At 53.3% G+C, this 17,970-nt stretch overlaps 3 protein-coding genes across 13 annotated transcripts; all 3 read right to left on the bottom strand.

Annotated features, from left to right (window-relative positions):
• Positions 1-2,262: 2,262 nt before the first annotated feature.
• On the bottom strand, positions 2,263-5,345 carry LOC146762193 (GTPase IMAP family member 7-like). Of its 4 annotated transcripts, none has more exons than XM_085540826.1 (3): positions 4,641-5,345; positions 3,757-3,808; positions 2,263-3,047 (listed from the first exon to the last, which is right to left on the bottom strand). In XM_085540826.1, the coding sequence occupies exons 2-3, from the start codon at positions 3,776-3,778 to the stop codon at positions 2,401-2,403; spliced, it is 669 nt and encodes a 222-aa protein (XP_085396952.1). In that variant the 5' UTR covers positions 3,779-3,808; positions 4,641-5,345; the 3' UTR covers positions 2,263-2,400. The 4 variants fall into 4 exon arrangements, with proteins under 4 accessions (XP_085396952.1, XP_085396953.1, XP_085396950.1 ...); XM_085540827.1 differs by lacking the exon at positions 4,641-5,345 and adding an exon at positions 4,358-4,470; XM_085540824.1 differs by lacking the exon at positions 4,641-5,345 and adding an exon at positions 3,989-4,115.
• A 46-nt stretch (positions 5,346-5,391) lies between these two features.
• Positions 5,392-12,871, bottom strand: LOC107308654 (GTPase IMAP family member 4-like). 5 transcript variants are annotated; one of them, XM_085540806.1, is made up of 5 exons: positions 12,741-12,871; positions 8,295-8,346; positions 6,957-7,585; positions 6,565-6,610; positions 5,868-6,296 (listed from the first exon to the last, which is right to left on the bottom strand). In XM_085540806.1, exons 2-5 carry the CDS (start codon positions 8,314-8,316, stop codon positions 6,016-6,018), a joined length of 978 nt encoding a protein of 325 aa, XP_085396932.1. In that variant the 5' UTR covers positions 8,317-8,346; positions 12,741-12,871; the 3' UTR covers positions 5,868-6,015. The 5 variants fall into 5 exon arrangements, with proteins under 5 accessions (XP_085396934.1, XP_085396932.1, XP_085396930.1 ...); XM_085540804.1 differs by lacking the exon at positions 12,741-12,871 and adding an exon at positions 8,527-8,664; XM_085540805.1 differs by lacking the exon at positions 12,741-12,871 and having other exon boundaries at positions 8,295-8,460.
• LOC146762194 (GTPase IMAP family member 8-like) lies at positions 10,869-16,097 on the bottom strand. Of its 4 annotated transcripts, none has more exons than XM_085540794.1 (6): positions 15,197-15,456; positions 14,965-15,016; positions 13,625-14,253; positions 13,228-13,273; positions 12,741-12,872; positions 10,869-11,090 (listed from the first exon to the last, which is right to left on the bottom strand). In XM_085540794.1, exons 1-6 carry the CDS (start codon positions 15,350-15,352, stop codon positions 11,014-11,016), a joined length of 1,092 nt encoding a protein of 363 aa, XP_085396920.1. In that variant the 5' UTR covers positions 15,353-15,456; the 3' UTR covers positions 10,869-11,013. The 4 variants fall into 4 exon arrangements, with proteins under 4 accessions (XP_085396920.1, XP_085396921.1, XP_085396919.1 ...); XM_085540795.1 differs by having other exon boundaries at positions 11,019-12,664; XM_085540793.1 differs by lacking the exon at positions 15,197-15,456 and adding an exon at positions 15,958-16,097 and having other exon boundaries at positions 11,019-12,872.
• Positions 16,098-17,970: the final 1,873 nt, after the last annotated feature.

Consider the following 17,970-nt stretch of genomic DNA (forward strand, 5'->3'; position numbering starts at 1 on the left):
GAGAGAGAGAAAGAGAGAAAGAAAGAAAGAAAGAAAGAAAGAAAGAAAGAAAGAAAGAAAGAAAGAAAGAAAGAAAGAAAGAAAGAAAGAGAGAAAGAGAGAGAGAAAGAGAGAGAGAAAGAAAAAGAAAGAAAGAGAGAAGAGAAAGAAAGAAAGAAAGAAAGAAAGAAAGAAAGAAAGAAAGAAAGAAAGAAAGAAAGAAAGAAAGAAAGAAAGAAAGAAAGAAAGAAAGAAAGAAAGAAAGAAAGAAAGAAAGAAAGAAAGAAAGAAAGAAAGAAAGAAAGAAAGAAAGAAAGAAAGAAAGAAAGAAAGAAAGAAAGAAAGAAGAAAGAAAGAAAAGTCCTGTTTATAGCTGTAATTTTACCTCTGAACTTAAATCTTTCTATGCTTTGCCTGGCATAATGGGTTCATCTTTGCATATTTGTGTTCTATAGATTTAATTTTCTCTCTTCTGTGATTCATGTTTTCTTGTTCATGTGCATAACTGCCATTCCTTGTGCTCTACATTCTTCCAAGGTAAATGATTTCATGCAGTGGTTCTTGTTACACTGCATTTTAAGCATTAAATTAACCTTGAATGTGAAACATAGATCAACAACATTGTATTTAAAAAGATTTCTATTAAATAATTGACAGATACTTCTAAAGTAGCACTAAGGCTCTTGAAGGCTATGATGCCCACTTCACTAAAGAATTGGTGTTTGAGCATCATAGAATGGCTTGGGATGGAAGGGACCTTAAAGATCATCCTGTCCCAACCCCTTTCCATGGACAGGGTTGGTTTCCACCAGCTCAGGCTGTGAATAATAACGTAATGGGCTGATATAATCTCTGCTCTTCTCTTTATTCTTCACCCATTTAAATACACACTTCTTGTTGTCCCCAGCAGTACAGGACAGCTGCATATCTGATTGAGCTTTGGTTGCATCCTGTCTTTCCCTGCAGTGTTGAACAGCATCTCTGTGTTTCTCCCATTATCATCCAATCCCACTCCGAGTGGCCAGGCACTTTCTTTTTCTGGCTGACCTCTAGAAGAAGATCCCTGCTCAACTGAAGGCACAGCTTTTCCTTTACAAACTAAACTGTCCTCATCCCAGCCCACAAGTCCTCACGCCACTGCTGTTCCCACCGCTCCCCACCCCCCGTGGGCAGAGGCATTGAGCAGCAACGTGGTGTTGGGCTGCCTGCAGGGAGATGGAGGGCAGAGCCCAGGGCTGTGCAGTGCTGAGGCTGCAGCCCAGCCCCACCCTGTGCTGCCCTGTGGGTGCTTCCAGCCAGGGAGTGCCCGGCCCCACCTGCAGACACACTGCGTGAGGCACAAGGTCCACAGACACATCCTGTAACTGCATTCAGCTCTGGGAAATGCAGATAGTGAAACTAAGAGCAAAGGGAGGCAGAGAGCCTCAGTTCTTGCACTGAGGGCAGCTCAACATCTCCCACAACAGCCATCCCCAGAACAGCCTGAACACCCTAAAGCTATCAGTGCCATCTCTCCCTGAGCCCTGCTGTGGGGCTGCAGAATGGCCTCTCATCCCCGACTCTATACATGTACCCAGAGCAGCCCCATCAAGGTGCCGAATGCAGCTCTTGCTCCCGTTCACCTCCATGATGTTGGGCATTGCCTGGCCCTCCCATTGCTCAGGGTCTCTCTGCAAGGTCTCTCCACCCATGACAGAGTCAGCAGCTCATGGCAGTGCAGCGTTATCCACAACCTCCCCTACTGCACCTTAGTGACAGAATCCAAGCCGTGGAGACAACACTGAAGAGAATCGACCCTGACATGGAGTCCTATGGGTCCCCCATGAGTATCACCAGCACAGTGCAACCCTGTCCCACCCCCCGGAGTCCAGGTCTTCTCCCACAGCACTGTGTACGTGTCTAGCTGTGTGCTGAACGTTTCATCCTGACAATTCCACCTGCAATGTGCTGCTGTTCTGCTGCTGCCTCCGAGCTGCAGATCAGATGGATCATCCTGCACACATGGCAGGTAAGGACAAAGGTCCCACAGAGGCATTTCCCGTAAGTGTGCTCCATTCCCAGCAGTGCAGAGAACTCATCTGAGAGCAAAGGCTGCTGGATGGAGAACCTCAGCTCTCGCACCAAGGGCAGCTCCCCTTCCCACATCCCCGCCATCCTCCAGAACAGCCTGCCTGCTCACAGCCACAAGCACCAGCCCTCCACATCCCATCCCCCACTGCGCCGTGTGTGCCATCACCTCCTCCCAGCACTGCTCAGCACAGCAGAACCCAGGGCACAGCTGGATGCTCCTCCACACAGCAAGGATCACTGTTTATTGACAGCTCCTTCAGGCCCATCACCACACACCATGCCCCACATACCCCATGGAGTCAGCCGGTACAGCACAACAGAGATGTCTGCTCTGGGACCGACCCCTTCTGCCTACAGGATCATACAAAACCTTCCAAAGAATGTCTGTGTGTCTTCCTCCAACGTTTCATCTGTGTAACATGGAGCATCACGATTCTTCTCAACCATGGCATCAATCATGTTGATGAGCTGTGCAACCTGCCGATCCCTCGCATCTCCAGTGGCTATGTTGCTAAAAGCAATGTACCGATTCCCACACTTTGCTGCCAGCTCCTTGAGGTGTGGGTCCCTTTCTATGAAAACCTCCAGGTCTTTTGGAGACTTCAGCTCTTCTGCTCGGGTGAACAACAGGATTGTGTACTTGTATACCTTAGTACGGAAAATCTTGGTCACATACTCAGCCACTTCTTTTTCTTGCTTTGTGGTTCGGCTGAGCTGCATCACAAGGATGATGGCATGGACCCCTCCATACATCTGCTGAAGGGCTTTTTCAATTCTCTTGCCTGTTTTCAGATTGTCTTCTTTATCATCAAAAATTCCAGGAGTGTCGACAACAACAATTGGTCTTCCAGCAACGTTTTCTCTGTCTTCCGAGAAGTATTTGGTGACCGATTCTGCTGACAACATGGAACTAAATGCATTCCTTCCAAGGATGGTGTTCCCAGTCGCACTCTTCCCACTCCCCGTTTTTCCCACCAGCAGTATCCTCAGCTGGGATCCTGGGGAACAACCACAGACATGTGTGAGCCCTGCGGTGCAGGGACAGCTGCTGCTGGCCACACACCAGCTCCCAGGCGGAGGTGCCCAGGGCCACAAGGAAAGCTGTCCCCGAGCCACCAGCAGTGGTCCTCAGGACTATCAGGAGGAACATGTGGCCCTGAGGGAACCCAGGGCTGCTCAGTTACAGGCTTCCTCCAAGGGCTGCTACCCAGTACTTGTCTGACAGCAAAAACAGAAAGCAAAAGAGATCTCACAGCTCCCCTGTGACCCAGGACTGCACTGGGTGAACAAAAGCCAAAGCAGAACCACTTCATTTCCAGAAAGTCACACACTGAGCAAAACGCACAGTTCTGTTTGTGCAGCATTGTCCCTCGGCTGTTTCCTGCCCTTCATGGTGCCGGTGGGACACGGGCTCCAAGACACAGGCACAGGGACCGCGGGATTTGGGGTTACAGCATTACCTCCTGTGCTGCGTCTCAGGCTGCACCCACTGGACACCACCGCCCCATCCGCCCTCAGCCTCGCTTTGTGCAGCTCTCAGATCGGGGAGATGGGAGGCAGCCTCAGGACACCCCTCAGGCCTCCCACAAAGCCCACGCACCGCGTACACGAAGCTGCACGAAGATGTGAACCCCCTGTGCTTCCCCAGCACTCAGCCAGGAGTCCGGCCGGGCTGCGCCTGCCTGCACGCGGTGCTGAGCAACTCACCTTTGCTTTGATATCCTGCCATTGGGAGAGCACTCACAGGCACTCAGGGAGCCTGGAAGGAGACAAGTTTTCAGTGAGAATGGCACAAACTTCCCCTGCTTTCCTCCCTGTGCTAATGGAGGTGACACAGATGATCTCTGGGGACTCGGGTCAGTCCCACAGACATGTTTGTATGCCGAAAGCCAAATGTCATTAGAATTACCCACCCCCATTGACTTTGCAGGCAACTCACCCAAGCAGCGCTGCTCTGTGTCCCCAGCTCTGACTGCTGCACTTGTGCTCTTCCTGCTCTCCTGCACAGCAGTGCTGGGGCTGGAACCGCTGTGCAGCTCAGCAGCGCTTTTATAGGCAGCGTCAGCAGGAGGGCAGTGCTGCCATCGCACATCAGCGCTGCTCCACCATTGGCCACATCTGAGCTGTCCCACTGCGGGGACAACACCCACCAGGCCTGGACATCCAGCCTGGACTTGGACGCTGCCAAATATGGGACATCAGCAGCTCTTCCGGGAACCTTGATTTATGATCTCACCACCCTTGTCTTCACGAATTTCTTTCTAATACCTGCTCTAAACCTGCCCTCTCTTACCTTAATGCCACTCACCTTTGTCCTATCGGTACACTCTCTTATAAAGGAAGCATTGTTGTGCCAAGTGGTGCTGCAGCCCTGGCACAAGGACCTGGAGTCTGATGAGTCTCCTCCTTATGGACCTCCCGCCCTCTGGACTTGAGGCTGGGCCCCCTGCTCTGGGTGTCCCTGTGGAAGCAGGGGAGTCCAAATCCCACAAGCCCAAACCACAGGTCACTCGGGGCCATAGACTCCTCTCAGACCGCCCGCTCCATCCCCTTCCATTGTTCCCCGCTGCCCACTGCCCAGGGCTGTGTACCTTTGGCTGTGGATACTCTCCAGGGACGGAGGGCCCACCGCCGTGCCAGGCAGCTGGTTCCGTGCTCACCGATCTGTACAGCTGGGAAAGGGACTGGTGATGATACCTCAGAGTTCCTGTGCTTCCAGTCATGCCCATTGCCTCAGCTCCTTCTTCCTCAGACCGACTGAGGCACCAAGGAAGACATGGGTGTGCTTTGGTGATTGTGGGTCATGTTCGACAGGCCTTGCCCTGAGGTGCAGGGCTGTGCAACTCCATGTAGGCCGGGCCCTTGGGACACAGAACCGGCCCTGGGGACACATTGCTGTGAGGACACAAGGGGGACATGGGCAGCTGCGTGTCACAGACAGTGGCCGTGCAGACCCCTGCCCAGGGCTGACAATGGTGGCAGTGCTCCTGGTGTGTGGATGGATGCCCAGAAAAGCCCAGAGCCCATCGCACTGCTGCTGTCCTCAGCCATGAGCAGTGGGGAGCAGCCCCAGCGCCCCAAGCCACAGCCTGCACTTTGGATGCTGCACTGCCCAGAGCTGAGAGCAGTTACGGGAAATGACTCTTTGTGGGACCTTTGGCCCACAGCTCACAGCCTGTACTGGGACAGCACAACAGCAGCAGCTGCACAGCCTGGGCACAGTTTGCATAGGGTGGTGGCATTTAGCATTTCGAACCGGCTTTGAAGGAAGCCGTGTGTGCCACCACCTTCTCCCAGCACTGCTCAGCACAGCAGAACCCAGGGCACAGCTGGATGCTCCTCCACACAGCAAGTCTCACTGTTTATTGACAGCTCCTTCTGGCCCATCACCATACATCATGCCCCACATCACCCCATGGAGACAGCAGGAACAACACAACAGAGATGTCTGCTCTGGGACCGACCCCTTCTGCCTACAGGATCATACACAACCTTCCAAAGAATGTCCGTGTGTCTTCCTCCAGCATTTCTTCTGTATAACACGGAGCATCACGATTCTTCTCAACCATGGCATCAATCATGTTGATGAGCTGTGCAACCTGCCGATCCCTCGCATCTCCAGTGGCTCTGTTGCTAAAAGCAATATACCGATTCCCACACTTTGCTGCCAGCTCCTTGAGGTGTGAGTTCCTTTCTATGAAACCCTTCAGGTCATGTGCATGCTCCAGCTCTTCTGCTCGGGTGAACAACAGGATTATGTACTTCTCTGCTTTAGTACGGAAAATCCGGGTCACCCACTCAGCCACTACCAGGTCTTCCTTTGTGGTTCGGCTGAGCTGCATCACAAGGACGATGGCATGGACCCCTCCGTATAGGCGCTGAAAGGCTTTTTCAATTATTTTGCCTGTTTTCAGGTTTTCTACTTTATCGTCAAAAAGTCCAGGAGTGTCGACAACAACAATTGGTCTACCAGCAATGAAGGCTCTGTCTTTCATGAAGTATTTGGTGACCGACTCTGCTGACAACATGGAAGGAAATGCATTCTTCCCAAGGATGCTGTTCCCAGTCGCACTCTTCCCATTCCCCGTCTTGCCCACCAGCAATATCCTTAGCTCGAATTCTGGGGAACAACCACAGACGTGTGTGAGCCCCACGGTGCCAGGACAGCCTCTGCTGGAAATGCACAGGCTCCCATGTGGAGGTGCCCGGGGCTACAAGGAAAGATGTCCACAAGCCACCGCTGTGCACTGCGGGGACAGGATGGGGCATGGGCTGCAGCCGGCTGCCAGCAGGCACACAGGTCTCACTCAGCCCCATCCGCCCTCAGCCTCATTGTGTGCGGCTCTTAAAGCGGGGAGATGGGAGGCAGCCTTAGGATACCCCCCAGGCCTCCCACAAAGCCCACGCACTGCGTACACGAAGCTGCACGAGGATGTGAACACCCCGTGCTTCCCAGCACTCAGCCAGGAGCCTGGACAGGCTTCACCTGCCTGTGCACGGTGCTGAGAGGCTCACCTTTGCTTTGACATCCTGCCCTTGGGAAAGCACTCCCATGGGGAGCCTGAAAGGAGAAAGATTTTCAGTGAGAACAGCGCAACTCTCCCCTGCTTCCCTCCCTGTGCTAATGAAAGTGATGCAAATAATCAGTGCACCATTAATGGAGACACTTCACTGCAAGGACGCACAAGGGCATGGACAGCTGCATGACAAGGACAGCATCGGTGCAGACCCTGCCCCACAGCTGACAATGGAGCAGTGCTCCCCTTGCTCAAGCACTTATTGAGGACTCCTCCAGGCCCACCACCACAAAACATGCCTCACATGTACCACAAAGGCAGCAGGAATGGCACAGCTGAGAAGAAGCGTCCTCCCCGACCGGTCCTTCCTGCATACACGATGGTACCAACCTCTTCAAGCAATTTCTCTAAATGTTTCTCCAGCATTTCTTGTGTGTAGCACGGAGCATTGCCATTCTGCTCTACCATGGCATCGATCATGAGTATGAGCTCTGCAACCTGCCGATCCCTCGCCTCTCCGGTGGCTCTGTTGCTGAAACCAATGTAGCGATTCCCACACTTTCTTGCCAGCGCCTTCAGGTATGGGCTTCCTTCTATGAAACCCTTCAGGTCGTCTGGATGCTCCAGCTGTTCTGCTCGGGTGAATAACAGGATTGTGTACTTCTCTGCTTTAGTATGGAACATCTTGGTCACCCACTCAACCACTTCATGATCTTCATTTGTGATTTGGCCCAGCTGCATCACCAGGACAATGGCATGAACCCCTTCATGGTGATTCTGAAGAGCATTCTTAATCTTTTCAGCTGTTTTCAGGTTAGCTTCCAAAGTGACATGAAAGCCAGGAGTGTCGACAACAACCATTGACCGTCCAGCAAAGAGGCCAATGGCTTTCTCATACTCTTGTGTTATAGGCTCTGCTGACATGTAAGATTCAAATGCCTTCCGTGCAAGGATGGTGTTCCCAGTCGCACTCTTCCCACTCCCCGTTTTTCCCACCAGCAATATCCTCAGCTCGGATCCTGGGGAACAACCACAGACATGTGTGAGCCCTGCGGTGCTGCGACAGTCCATGCTGGCCACACACCAGTTCCCAGGCGGAGGTACCCAGGGCCGCAAGGAAAGGTGTCCCCGAGCCACCAGCAGTGGTCCTCAGGACAATCAGGAGGAACATGTGGCCCTGAGGGACCACAGGGCTGCTCAGTTACAGGCTTCCTCCCAGGGCTGCTACCCAGTACTTGTCTGACAGCAAAAACAGAAAGCAAAAGAGATCTCACAGCTCCCCTGTGACCCAGGACTGCACTGGGTAAACAAAAGCCAGGGCTGAACCACTTCATTTCCAGAAAGTCACGCACTGAGCAAAACACACGGTTCTGTTTGTGCAGCATTGTCCCTCGGCTGTTTCCTGCCCTTCATGGTGCCGGTGGGACATGGCCTACAAGACACAGGCACAGGGACCGCAGGATTTGGGGTTACAGCATTACCCCCTGTGCTGCGTCTCAGGCTGCACCCATCGGACGCCACCGCCCCATCCGCCCTCAGCCTCGCTTTGTGCAGCTCTCAGAGCCGGGAGATGGGAAGCAGCCTCAGGACACCCCTCAGGCCTCCCACAAAGCCCATGCACTGCGTACCCAAAGCTGCACGAGGATGTGAACCCCCTGTGCTTCCCCAGCACTCAGCCAGGAGCCCGGCCGGGCTGCGCCTGCCTGCACGCGGTGCTGAGCAACTCACCTTTGCTTTGATATCCTGCCATTGGGAGAGCACTCACAGGCACACGGGGAGCCTGGAAGGAGACAGGTTTTCAGTGAGAACGGCACAAACATCCCCTGCTTCCCTCCCTGTGCTAATGGAGGTGACACAGATGATCTCTGGGGACTCAGGTCAGTCCCACAGACATGTTTGTATGCCGAAAGCCAAATGTCATTAGAATAACCCACCCCCATTGACTTTGCAGGCAACTCACCCAAGCAGTGCTGCGCTGTGTCCCCAGCTCTGACTGCTGCACTTGTGCTCTTCCTGCTCTCCTCCTGCACAGCACTGCTGGGGCTGGAACCGCTGTTCATACAGGCAGCGTCAGCAGGAGGGCAGTGCTGCCATCACACATCAGCGCTGCTCCACCATTGGCCACATCTGAGCTGTCCCACTGCGGGGACAACACCCACCGTGCCAAAGCCACATCCAGCCTGGACTTGGGCACTGCCAAATATGGGACATCAGCAGCTCTTCCAGGAACCTTGCTTTATGGCCTTACCACCCTTGTCTAATCGAATTTCTTTCTAATGCCTGCTCTAAACCTGCCCTCTCTTACATTAATGCCACTCACCTTTGTCCTATCGGTGCACTCTCTTATAAAGGAAGCATTGTTGTGCCAAGTGGTGCTGCAGCCCTGGCACAAGGACCTGGAGTCTGATGAGTGTCCTCCTTATGGACCTCCCGCCCTCTGGACTTGAGGCTGGGCCCCCTGCTCTGGGTGTCCTTGTGGAGGCAGGGGAGTCCAAATCCCACCAGCCCAAACCACAGGTCACTCGGGGCCATAGACTCCTCTCAGACCGCCCGCTCAATCCCCTTCCATTGTTCCCCGCTGCCCACTGCTCAGGGCTGTGTCCCTTTGGCTGTGGATCCTCTCCAGGGACGGAGGGCCCACCGCCGTGCCGGGCAGCCGGTTCCGTGCTCACCCACCTGCACAGCTGGGAAAGGGACTGGTGATGTTACCTCAGAGTTCCTGTGCTTCCAGTCATGCCCATTGCCTCAGCTCCTTCTTCCTCAGACCGACTGTGGCACCAAGGAAGACATGGGTGTGCTTTGGTGATTGTGGGTCATGTTCGACAGGCCTTGCCCTGAGGTGCAGGGCTGTGCAACTCCATGCAGGCCGGGCCCTTGGGACACAGAACCGTCCCTGGGGACACATTGCTGTGAGGACACGAGGGGGACATGGGCAGCTGCGTGTCACAGACAGTGGCCGTGCAGACCCCTGCCCAGGGCTGACAATGGTGGCAGTGCTCCTGGTGTGTGGATGGATGCCCAGGAAAAGCCCAGAGCCCATCACACTGCTGCTGTCCTCAGCCGTGAGCAGTGGGGAGCAGCCCCAGTGCCCTGAGCCACAGCCTGCACTTTGGATGCTGCACTGCCCAGAGCTGAGAGCAGTTACGGGAAATGCCTTTGTGGGACCTTTGGCCCACAGCTCACAGCCTGTACTGGGACAGCTATGCAGTGGATGCAGCACTGTCAGGGCATAGCCTGCCCTGAGTGGCAGCTTTGAGCTTCCCTGTGTTCCTTCTGGGTGCAACACTGTGTGAGGCACAAGGTCCACAAACAGTTCCCATAAATGCACTCAGCTCCATGAAGTGCAGATATTGAAACTAAGATTGAAGGGAGGCAAAGAAGCTTGGTTCTTGCACCAAGGGCAGCTCCCTTTCCCACAGTCCTTCATCTCCAGAACAGCCTGAACACTAGACGACCATGCATGCTGTCTCCCTGCATCCCATCCCTACAAACCCCATTTAGGAGTAGGGTGCATTGGGATTACATTTGGAGGTACAGATTGGGCAGGGAAATAAGGGCATTTTTCAACACTATATCGTATATTAGAGATCTTCAGCACACTGGCAATTCATCCTATCGCTGTGGTGATTTTCATGGTTTTCCTTATCTGGTGAGAGATACAAATCTCACCATCCCTCAGTCCACAAATCACTCAGTCCTTAGGGCTGCAGATGCATCTCCAGCCCTGTCCATGGGTCTTCCAGCACCCACTGCCCAGGACTGCCAGGTGGTCTTTGAGGTACCTTCCTAACCAACCATTCTGTGATCTGGACACAGTACTCCAGGTAGGACCTCACAAGAGCACAGTAGAGAGGTGGTTGTCTCCATCTGAAGTACTGTGTCCAGGTATGGAGCCTTCAGTTCAAGAAAGTCAGAGAGCTGTTGGAAAGGGTCCGAAGGAGGGCCACAAAGATGATCAGGGGGCTGGAGCACCTCCCCTACGAAGACAGGCTGAGGAAGCTGGGCTTGCTCAGCCTGGAGAAAAGAAGGCTGTGGGGTGACCTCTTTGCAGCCTTTCAGTACCTGAAGGGAACCTATATCCGGAAGGGGAGTAAACTCTTTGAAAGGGCCGATAATAGCAGGACCAAGGGAAATGGTTTTAAGTTGTAAGAGGGAAGATTTAGGTTGGATGTTAGGGGGAAGCTCTTTACTAGGAGAGCGGTGAGGTCCTGGAACAGGCTGCCCAGGGAGGTTGTGGATACCCCGTCCCTGGAGGCATTCAAGGCCAGGTTGGATGGGGCTCTGGGCCACCTGATCTAGAAAATGTGGAAGTTTGGTGATCCTGCCAGGCAGGGAGGTTGGAGCTTCGTGATCCTTGAGGTTCCTTCCAACCCGGGTTATTCTGTGATTCTGTGATTCTTTGAGCACCCTGAAGAAGTTTGGCCGTGCGCAGTGAGAACTCTTACGACTACCTTGTGGAGTAGTGCTCTTTACTGAAGCAACAGATGACAGATTCTCTTGAACTTATAGTGATAGCTACACAGTCTGCAGAGGAGAAACAGATATCGAGGAGGTGAATAATGCAGGCAGCTGTGAACACACATTAAACTGTGGTATAACTCTAGTTTCCTGAGGGAAGAACTAGATGTAAACAAGTGTGCATATCTTACACAACAGGCATCTATATGCAGGGAGAAAAGAGACTCAGCTGTCAACTGGTCGTGGAAGTCCGCATTGATCTCCCAACTTGTCTGCGATGGTATCTTCCCAAGAATTCTTTCTCTCCTGAGCTGTTTTTATACTATTTCCTTACTTTCAGATGGAGTGGTACTAATCATACCTCCCTCTGTTGTGACTGGAGTGGCAGAAAATGAAGAAGGTGCCAGCTCAGGGTGACTGCTATGCAGTTTCTCAGTTCCATGGTACCACCAAGCTCCCATCACTGCAATCCTATCACAGAGCAGGGATGTGCTTTACACTGCGCTCCAGCATCTATGCCGCTGCACCTCTGGGAGATGACCTATCAAGTTCCCCTGGTGCTGCTAACAATCTGTACTTTGTAGGTCTTAATGCTGCTTGCTAGACCACCATGGAACAGATTCTCTGCATATTCACTTCATTCCACCATGGACATTTCTTCAACCCTTTTTTACTTCTATGAGGGGAATATCCCAGTCAGTTACTTCCAATAATTGCTACACATAATCCGCCTCATCACTATAGTCAATCAAGCTTCTCCGTGTCTAGAAGGAATTGAGATCACATGCAATCTTGTTCTGTGAATTAGAGCTCAAGGGAGTCATGGGCTGCAAGATGATAAGCTCATAGTCATAGTATTTAGCAGGCTTTGGGCATAAGTTGTGTGCCCCGGTGGCGCAGTGGTAGGAATGCCGCATTGCAACACCGGAGGCCCTGGGTTCGAATCCCCCCTGTGGCGCAAGTGGTAGAAGTGCCGCTCTGCTACACAGAGGCTCGAATCCCAGGGGGTTGGACTCGATGATCTCTAAGATCCCTTCCAACCTGCACGAGACTATAATACTATGATACTATGATAAGGGCCAGCCCAGTGCAGAATGCTGAGGGCAGGAGGGAGCACACAACTACAGCTGCTTCACCCTGCAAAGGCAACAGGAATGGCACAACGGATGAGATATCTGCACTCTGACTGAACCGTTGATGATTACTGGATAGGGCAAAGATTTACAAGAAATTTCCAAAGACCTTTTTCCAGCATATCTTGTGTGTAACATGGAGCACTGCAATTATCCTTTACCATGTTGTCAATCATTTGTATGAGCTCTGCAACCTGCTGATCCCTCGCCTCTCCCGTGGCTCTGTTGTTGAAAGCAATGTACCGATCTTTGTACTTGGCTGCCAAACCTCTGAGGAATGGGCTCCCTTGTATGAAATCTGTCACATCTCCTGGATCTTCCAGATCATCTGCTCGGGTGAATAACAGGATTGTGTACCTCTCTCCATCCATATGAAAAATCTTGGTCACCCACTCAACCACTTCCTTTACTTCTTCAGTGATTTGGCCCAGCCGTATCACCAAGAGGATGGCATGGACACCTTCATTAAGGCTACGAAGACCATCCTTAATCTTAGCAGCTGTGCTTCTGTTGAAATGCAATTTGTCAAAAACGCCAGGAGTATCAATAACAACAATTTCTCTTCCAGCAACATGCTTTTTACCTTCCTTGTACTGCTTGGTTAAGCCACTTGCTGTACAGCCAGATTCAAATATGTTCTCTCCAAGGATAGTGTTCCCTGTCGCACTTTTTCCACTCCCAGTCTTGCCCACCAGCAGGATTCTGCGCTTCGGTCCTGGAGAAACAAGCAGAGCTGTGTGAACCTCATGGCAGAGGTGCCCAAGGCTGCAAGGATAGGTGTCCCCGAGACACCACTGTGCACTGCAAGGACAGGAAAGGGCACGGGCTGCAGCCAGCTGCCAGCAGGCACACAGGGCTCGCTCAGACCCATCCACCCTCAGCCTCGCTGTGTGCGGCTCTCAAAGCGGGGAGATGGGAGGCAGCTTCAGGACATCCCCCAGGCCTCCCACAAAGCCAACACACAGCGTTCACGAGGCTGCACAAGGATGTGAACCCCCTGTGCTTCCCCAGCACTCAGACAGGAGCCCGGCCGGGCTTCACCTGCTGGTGCACGTTGCTGAGCAACTCACCTTTCCTTTGAGGTCGTGCATTTGGGAGAGCACTCACAATGGGAGCCTGGAAGGAGACAGGTTTTCAGTGAGAACAACGCTAATCTCCCCTGCTTCCCTCCCTGTGCTAATGAAAATGATACAAATGATCAGTGGACCATTAATGGGGACACTTTGCTAAAAGGACACACAAGGGTATGGGCAGCTGCAAGACAATAACAGCGTTGGTGCAGACCCTGCCCCACTGCTGACAATGGCATGGGGCAGTGTTCCCATTGCTCAAGCACTTATTGAGGACTCCTTCAGGCCCACCACCACAAAACATGCCTCACATGTACCACAAAGGCAGCAGGAATGGCACAGCTGAGGAGATGCGTCCTCCCCGACCGGTCCTTCCTGCATACAGGATGGTACCAACCTCTTCAAGCAATTTCTCTTTGTGTTTCTCCAGCATTTCTCGTGTGTAGCACAGAGCATCGCCATTCTGCTCTACCATGGCATTGATCATGCGGATGAGCTCTGCAACCTGCTGATCCCTCGCCACTCCGATGGCTCTGTTGCTGAAACCAAGGTAGCGATTCCCACACTTTCTTGCCAGCCCCTTCAGGTATGGGCTCCCTTCTATGAAACCCTTCAGGTCGTCTGGATGCTCCAGCTCTTCTGCACGGGTGAATAACAGGATTGTGTACTTCTCTGCTTTAGTATGGAACATCTTGGTCACCCACTCAACTGTTTCATGATCTTCCTTTGTGATTTGGCCCAGCTGCATCACCAGGACAATGGCATGAACCCCTTCATTGTGATTCTGAAGAGCATTCTTAATCTTTTCAGCTGTTTTCAGGTTGGCTTCCAAAGTGACACGAAAGCCAGGAGTGTCGACAACAACCATTGACCGTCCAGCAAAGAGGCCTTTGGCTTTCTCATACTCTTGTGTTATAGGCTCTGCTGACATGTAAGATTCAAATGCCTTCCGTGCAAGGATGGTGTTCCCAGTCGCACTCTTCCCACTCCCCGTTTTTCCCACCAGCAGTATCCTCAGCTGGGATCCTGGGGAACAACCACAGACATGTGTGAGCCCTGCAGTGCAGGGACAGCTGCTGCTGGCCACACACCAGCTCCCAGGCGGAGGTGCCCAGGGCCACAAGGAAAGGTGTCCCCGAGCCACCAGCAGTGGTCCTCAGGACTATCAGGAGGAACACATGGCCCTGAGGGAACCCAGGGCTGCTCAGTTACAGGCTTCCTCAAAGGGCTGCTACCCAGTACTTGTCTGACAGCAAAAACAGAAAGCAAAAGAGATCTCACAGCTCCCCTATGACCCAGGACTGCACTGGGTGAAAAAAAAGCCGGGGCTGAACCACTCCTTTTCCAGGAAGTCACACACTGAGCAAAACAAGCGGTGCTGTGTGTGCAGCATTGTCCCTCGGGCCGTTTCCTGCCCTTCATGGTGCCAGTGGGACACGGGCTCCAAGACACAGGCACAGGGACAGCTGGGTTTGGGGTTACAGCATTACCCCCTGTGCTGCGTCTCAGGCTGCACCCACCGGACACCACCGCCCCATCCGCCCTCAGCCTCGCTTTGTGCAGCTCTCAGATCGGGGAGATGGGAGGCAGCCTCAGGACACCCCCCAGGCCTCCCAAAAAGCCCACGCACCGCGTACACAAAGCTGCACGAGGATGTGAACCCCCTGTGCTTCCCCAGCTCTCAGCCAGGAGCCTGGCCGGGCTGTGCCTGCCTGCACGCGCTGCTGAGCAACTCACCTTTGCTTTGATATCCTGCCATTGGGAGAGCACTCACAGGCACACGGGGAGCCTGGAAGGAGACAGGTTTTCAGTGAGAATGGCACAAACTTCCCCTGCTTCCCTCCCTGTGCTAATGGAGGTGACACAGATGATCTCTGGGGACTCAGGTCAGTCCCACATACATGTTTGTATGCCGAAAGCCAAATGTCATTAGAATTACCCACCCCCATTGACTTTGCAGGCAACTCACCCAAGCAGCGTTGCACTGTGTCCCCAGCTCTGACTGCTGCACTTGTGCTCTTCCTGCTCTCCTCCTGCACAGCAGTGCTGGGGCTGGAACCGCTGTGCAGCTCAGCAGTGCTTTTACAGGCAGCGTCAGCAGGAGGGCAGTGCTGCCATCGCACATCAGCGCTGCTCCACCATTGGCCACATCTGAGCTGTCCCACTGCGGGGACAACACCCACCATGCCTGGACATCCAGCCTGGACTTGGACGCTGCCAAATATGGGACATCAGCAGCTCTTCCGGGAACCTTGATTTATGATCTCACCACCCTTGTCTTCACGAATTTCTTTCTAATACCTGCTCTAAACCTGCCCTCTCTTACCTTAATGCCACTCACCTTTGTCCTATCGGTACACTCTCTTATAATGGAAGCATTGTTGTGCCAAGTGGTGCTGCAGCCCTGGCACAAGGACCTGGAGTCTGATGAGTCTCCTCCTTATGGACCTCCCGCCCTCTGGACTTGAGGCTGGGCCCCCTGCTCTGGGTGTCCCTGTGGAAGCAGGGGAGTCCAAATCCCACCAGCCCAAACCACAGGTCACTCGGGGCCATAGACTCCTCTCAGACCGCCCGCTCCATCCCCTTCCATCGCTCCCCATTGCCCGCTGCCCCGGGCTGTGTCCCTTTGGCTGTGGATCCTCTCCCGGGATGGAGTCTCCACCGCCGTGCTGGGCAGCCGGTTCCGTGCTCACCCATCTGCTCAGCTGGGAAAGGGACTGGTGATGATACCTCAGAGTTCCTGTGCTTCCAGTCATGCCCATTGCCTCAGCTCCTTCTTCCTCAGACCGACTGAGGCACCAAGGAAGACATGGGTGTGCTTTGGTGATTGTGGGTCATGTTCGACAGGCCTTGCCCTGAGGTGCAGGGCTGTGCAGCTCCATGCAGGCCGGTCCCTTGGGACACAGAACCGGCCCTGGGGACACATTGCTGTGAGGACACAAGGGGGACATGGGCAGCTGCGTGTCACAGACAGTGGCCTTGCAGACCCCTGCCCAGGGGGTCTGCAACGGTGGCAGTGCTCCTGGTGTGTGGATGGATGCCCAGGAAAAGCCCAGAGCCCATCGCACTGCTGCTGTCCTCAGCCATGAGCAGTGGGGAGCAGCCCCAGTGCCCTGAGCCACAGCCTGCACTTTGGATGCTGCACTGCCTGGAGCTGAGAGCCCATTTTCATGGGCTCTGTCACTGTCACAGAGAGCAGAGCTCAGTGCTGCCCCTCCATAGAATCGAGTCACAAGGTTGGAAAGACCTACAAGATCATCTAGTCCAACCATCCTCCCTTTACCATACCTACAGAAAACCACTAACCCATATCTCCTAGCTCCCGATCCAGGCACTTCTTGAACACTGCCAGTGATGGCGACTCCACCACCTCCCTGGGCCGGCTATTCCAGTGCCTGACCACTCTCTGAGAGAAAAACTTCCTTCGTATGTCCTGTCTAAATCTCATCTGATACAACTTGTGGCCATTTCCTCGGGTCCTGTTTGTTGCCTGGTAGAAGAAGCCAAGCTCCTCCTCATCACAACCTCCCTTCAGAAAGTTGTAGAGTGCAATGAGGTCTCCCCTGAGCCTCCTCTTCTCCAGGCTGAACAATCCCAGCTCCCTGAGCCACTCCTCATAAGAATTGTGCTCCAGACCCACAGCCTGCACTTTGGATGCTGCACTGCCCAGAGCTGAGAGCAGTTACGGGAAATGACTCTTTGTGGGACCTTTGGCCCACAGCTCACAGCCTGTACTGGGACAGCACAACAGCAGCAGCTGCACAGCCTGGGCACAGTTTGCATAGGGTGGTGGCATTTAGCATTTCGAACCGGCTTTGAAGGAAGCCGTGTGTGCCACCACCTCCTCCCAGCACTGCTCAGCACAGCAGAACCCAGGGCACAGCTGGATGCTCCTCCACACAGCAAGTCTCACTCTTTATTGACAGCTCCTTCTGGCCCATCACCACACATCATGCCCCACATCACCCTATGGAGACAGCAGGAACAACACAACAGAGATGTCTGCTCTGGGACCGACCCCTTCTGCCTACAGGATCATACAAAACCTTCCAAAGAATGTCCGTGTGTCTTCCGCCAGCATTTCTTCTGTATAACACGGAGCATCACGATTCTTCTCAACCATGGCATCAATCATGTTGATGAGCTGTGCAACCTGCCGATCCCTCGCATCTCCAGTGGCTCTGTTGCTAAAAGCAATATACCGATTCCCACACTTTGCTGCCAGCTCCTTGAGGTGTGGGTTCCTTTCTATGAAACCCTTCAGGTCATGTGCATGCTCCAGCTCTTCTGCTCGGGTGAACAACAGGATTATGTACTTCTCTGCTTTAGTACGGAAAATCCGGGTCACCCACTCAGCCACTACCAGGTCTTCCTTTGTGGTTCGGCTGAGCTGCATCACAAGAACGATGGCATGGACCCCTCCGTATAGGCGCTGAAAGGCTTTTTCAATTATTTTGCCTGTTTTCAGGTTTTCTACTTTATCATCAAAAAGTCCAGGAGTGTCAACAACAACAATTGGTCTACCAGCAATGAAGGCTCTGTCTTTCATGAAGTATTTGGTGACCGACTCTGCTGACAACATGGAAGGAAATGCATTCTTCCCAAGGATGCTGTTCCCAGTCGCACTCTTCCCATTCCCCGTCTTGCCCACCAGCAATATCCTTAGCTCGAATTCTGGGGAACAACCACAGACGTGTGTGAGCCCCACGGTGCCAGGACAGCCTCTGCTGGAAATGCACAGGC

This window comes from Coturnix japonica, chromosome 2, assembly GCF_054131305.1.
Source record: "Coturnix japonica strain WE chromosome 2, WE-NBRP24, whole genome shotgun sequence".
NCBI lineage: Eukaryota > Metazoa > Chordata > Aves > Galliformes > Phasianidae > Coturnix > Coturnix japonica.

Coding starts and splice junctions, on each gene's coding strand:
- LOC146762193 (XM_085540826.1), bottom strand. CDS start 3,778: ATGGCAGGATATCAAAGCAAAG. Junction 3,048..3,756: donor GGCAGGATATCAAAGCAAAG/GTGAGTTGCTCA, acceptor GTTGTTCCCCAG/GATCCCAGCTGAGGATACTG.
- LOC107308654 (XM_085540806.1), bottom strand. CDS start 8,316: ATGGCAGGATATCAAAGCAAAG. Junction 6,611..6,956: donor TAGAGAAATTGCTTGAAGAG/GTTGGTACCATC, acceptor TTCTCCTTTCAG/GCTCCCCATGGGAGTGCTTT. Junction 6,297..6,564: donor GGCAGGATGTCAAAGCAAAG/GTGAGCCTCTCA, acceptor CTGTCCCCGCAG/TGCACAGCGGTGGCTTGTGG.
- LOC146762194 (XM_085540792.1), bottom strand. CDS start 15,352: ATGTGCGATGGCAGCACTGCCCTCCTGCTGACGCTGCCTGTAAAAGCA. Junction 13,274..13,624: donor AAGAGAAATTGCTTGAAGAG/GTTGGTACCATC, acceptor GTCTCCTTCCAG/GCTCCCATTGTGAGTGCTCT. Junction 12,873..13,227: donor TGCACGACCTCAAAGGAAAG/GTGAGTTGCTCA, acceptor TTGTTTCTCCAG/GACCGAAGCGCAGAATCCTG.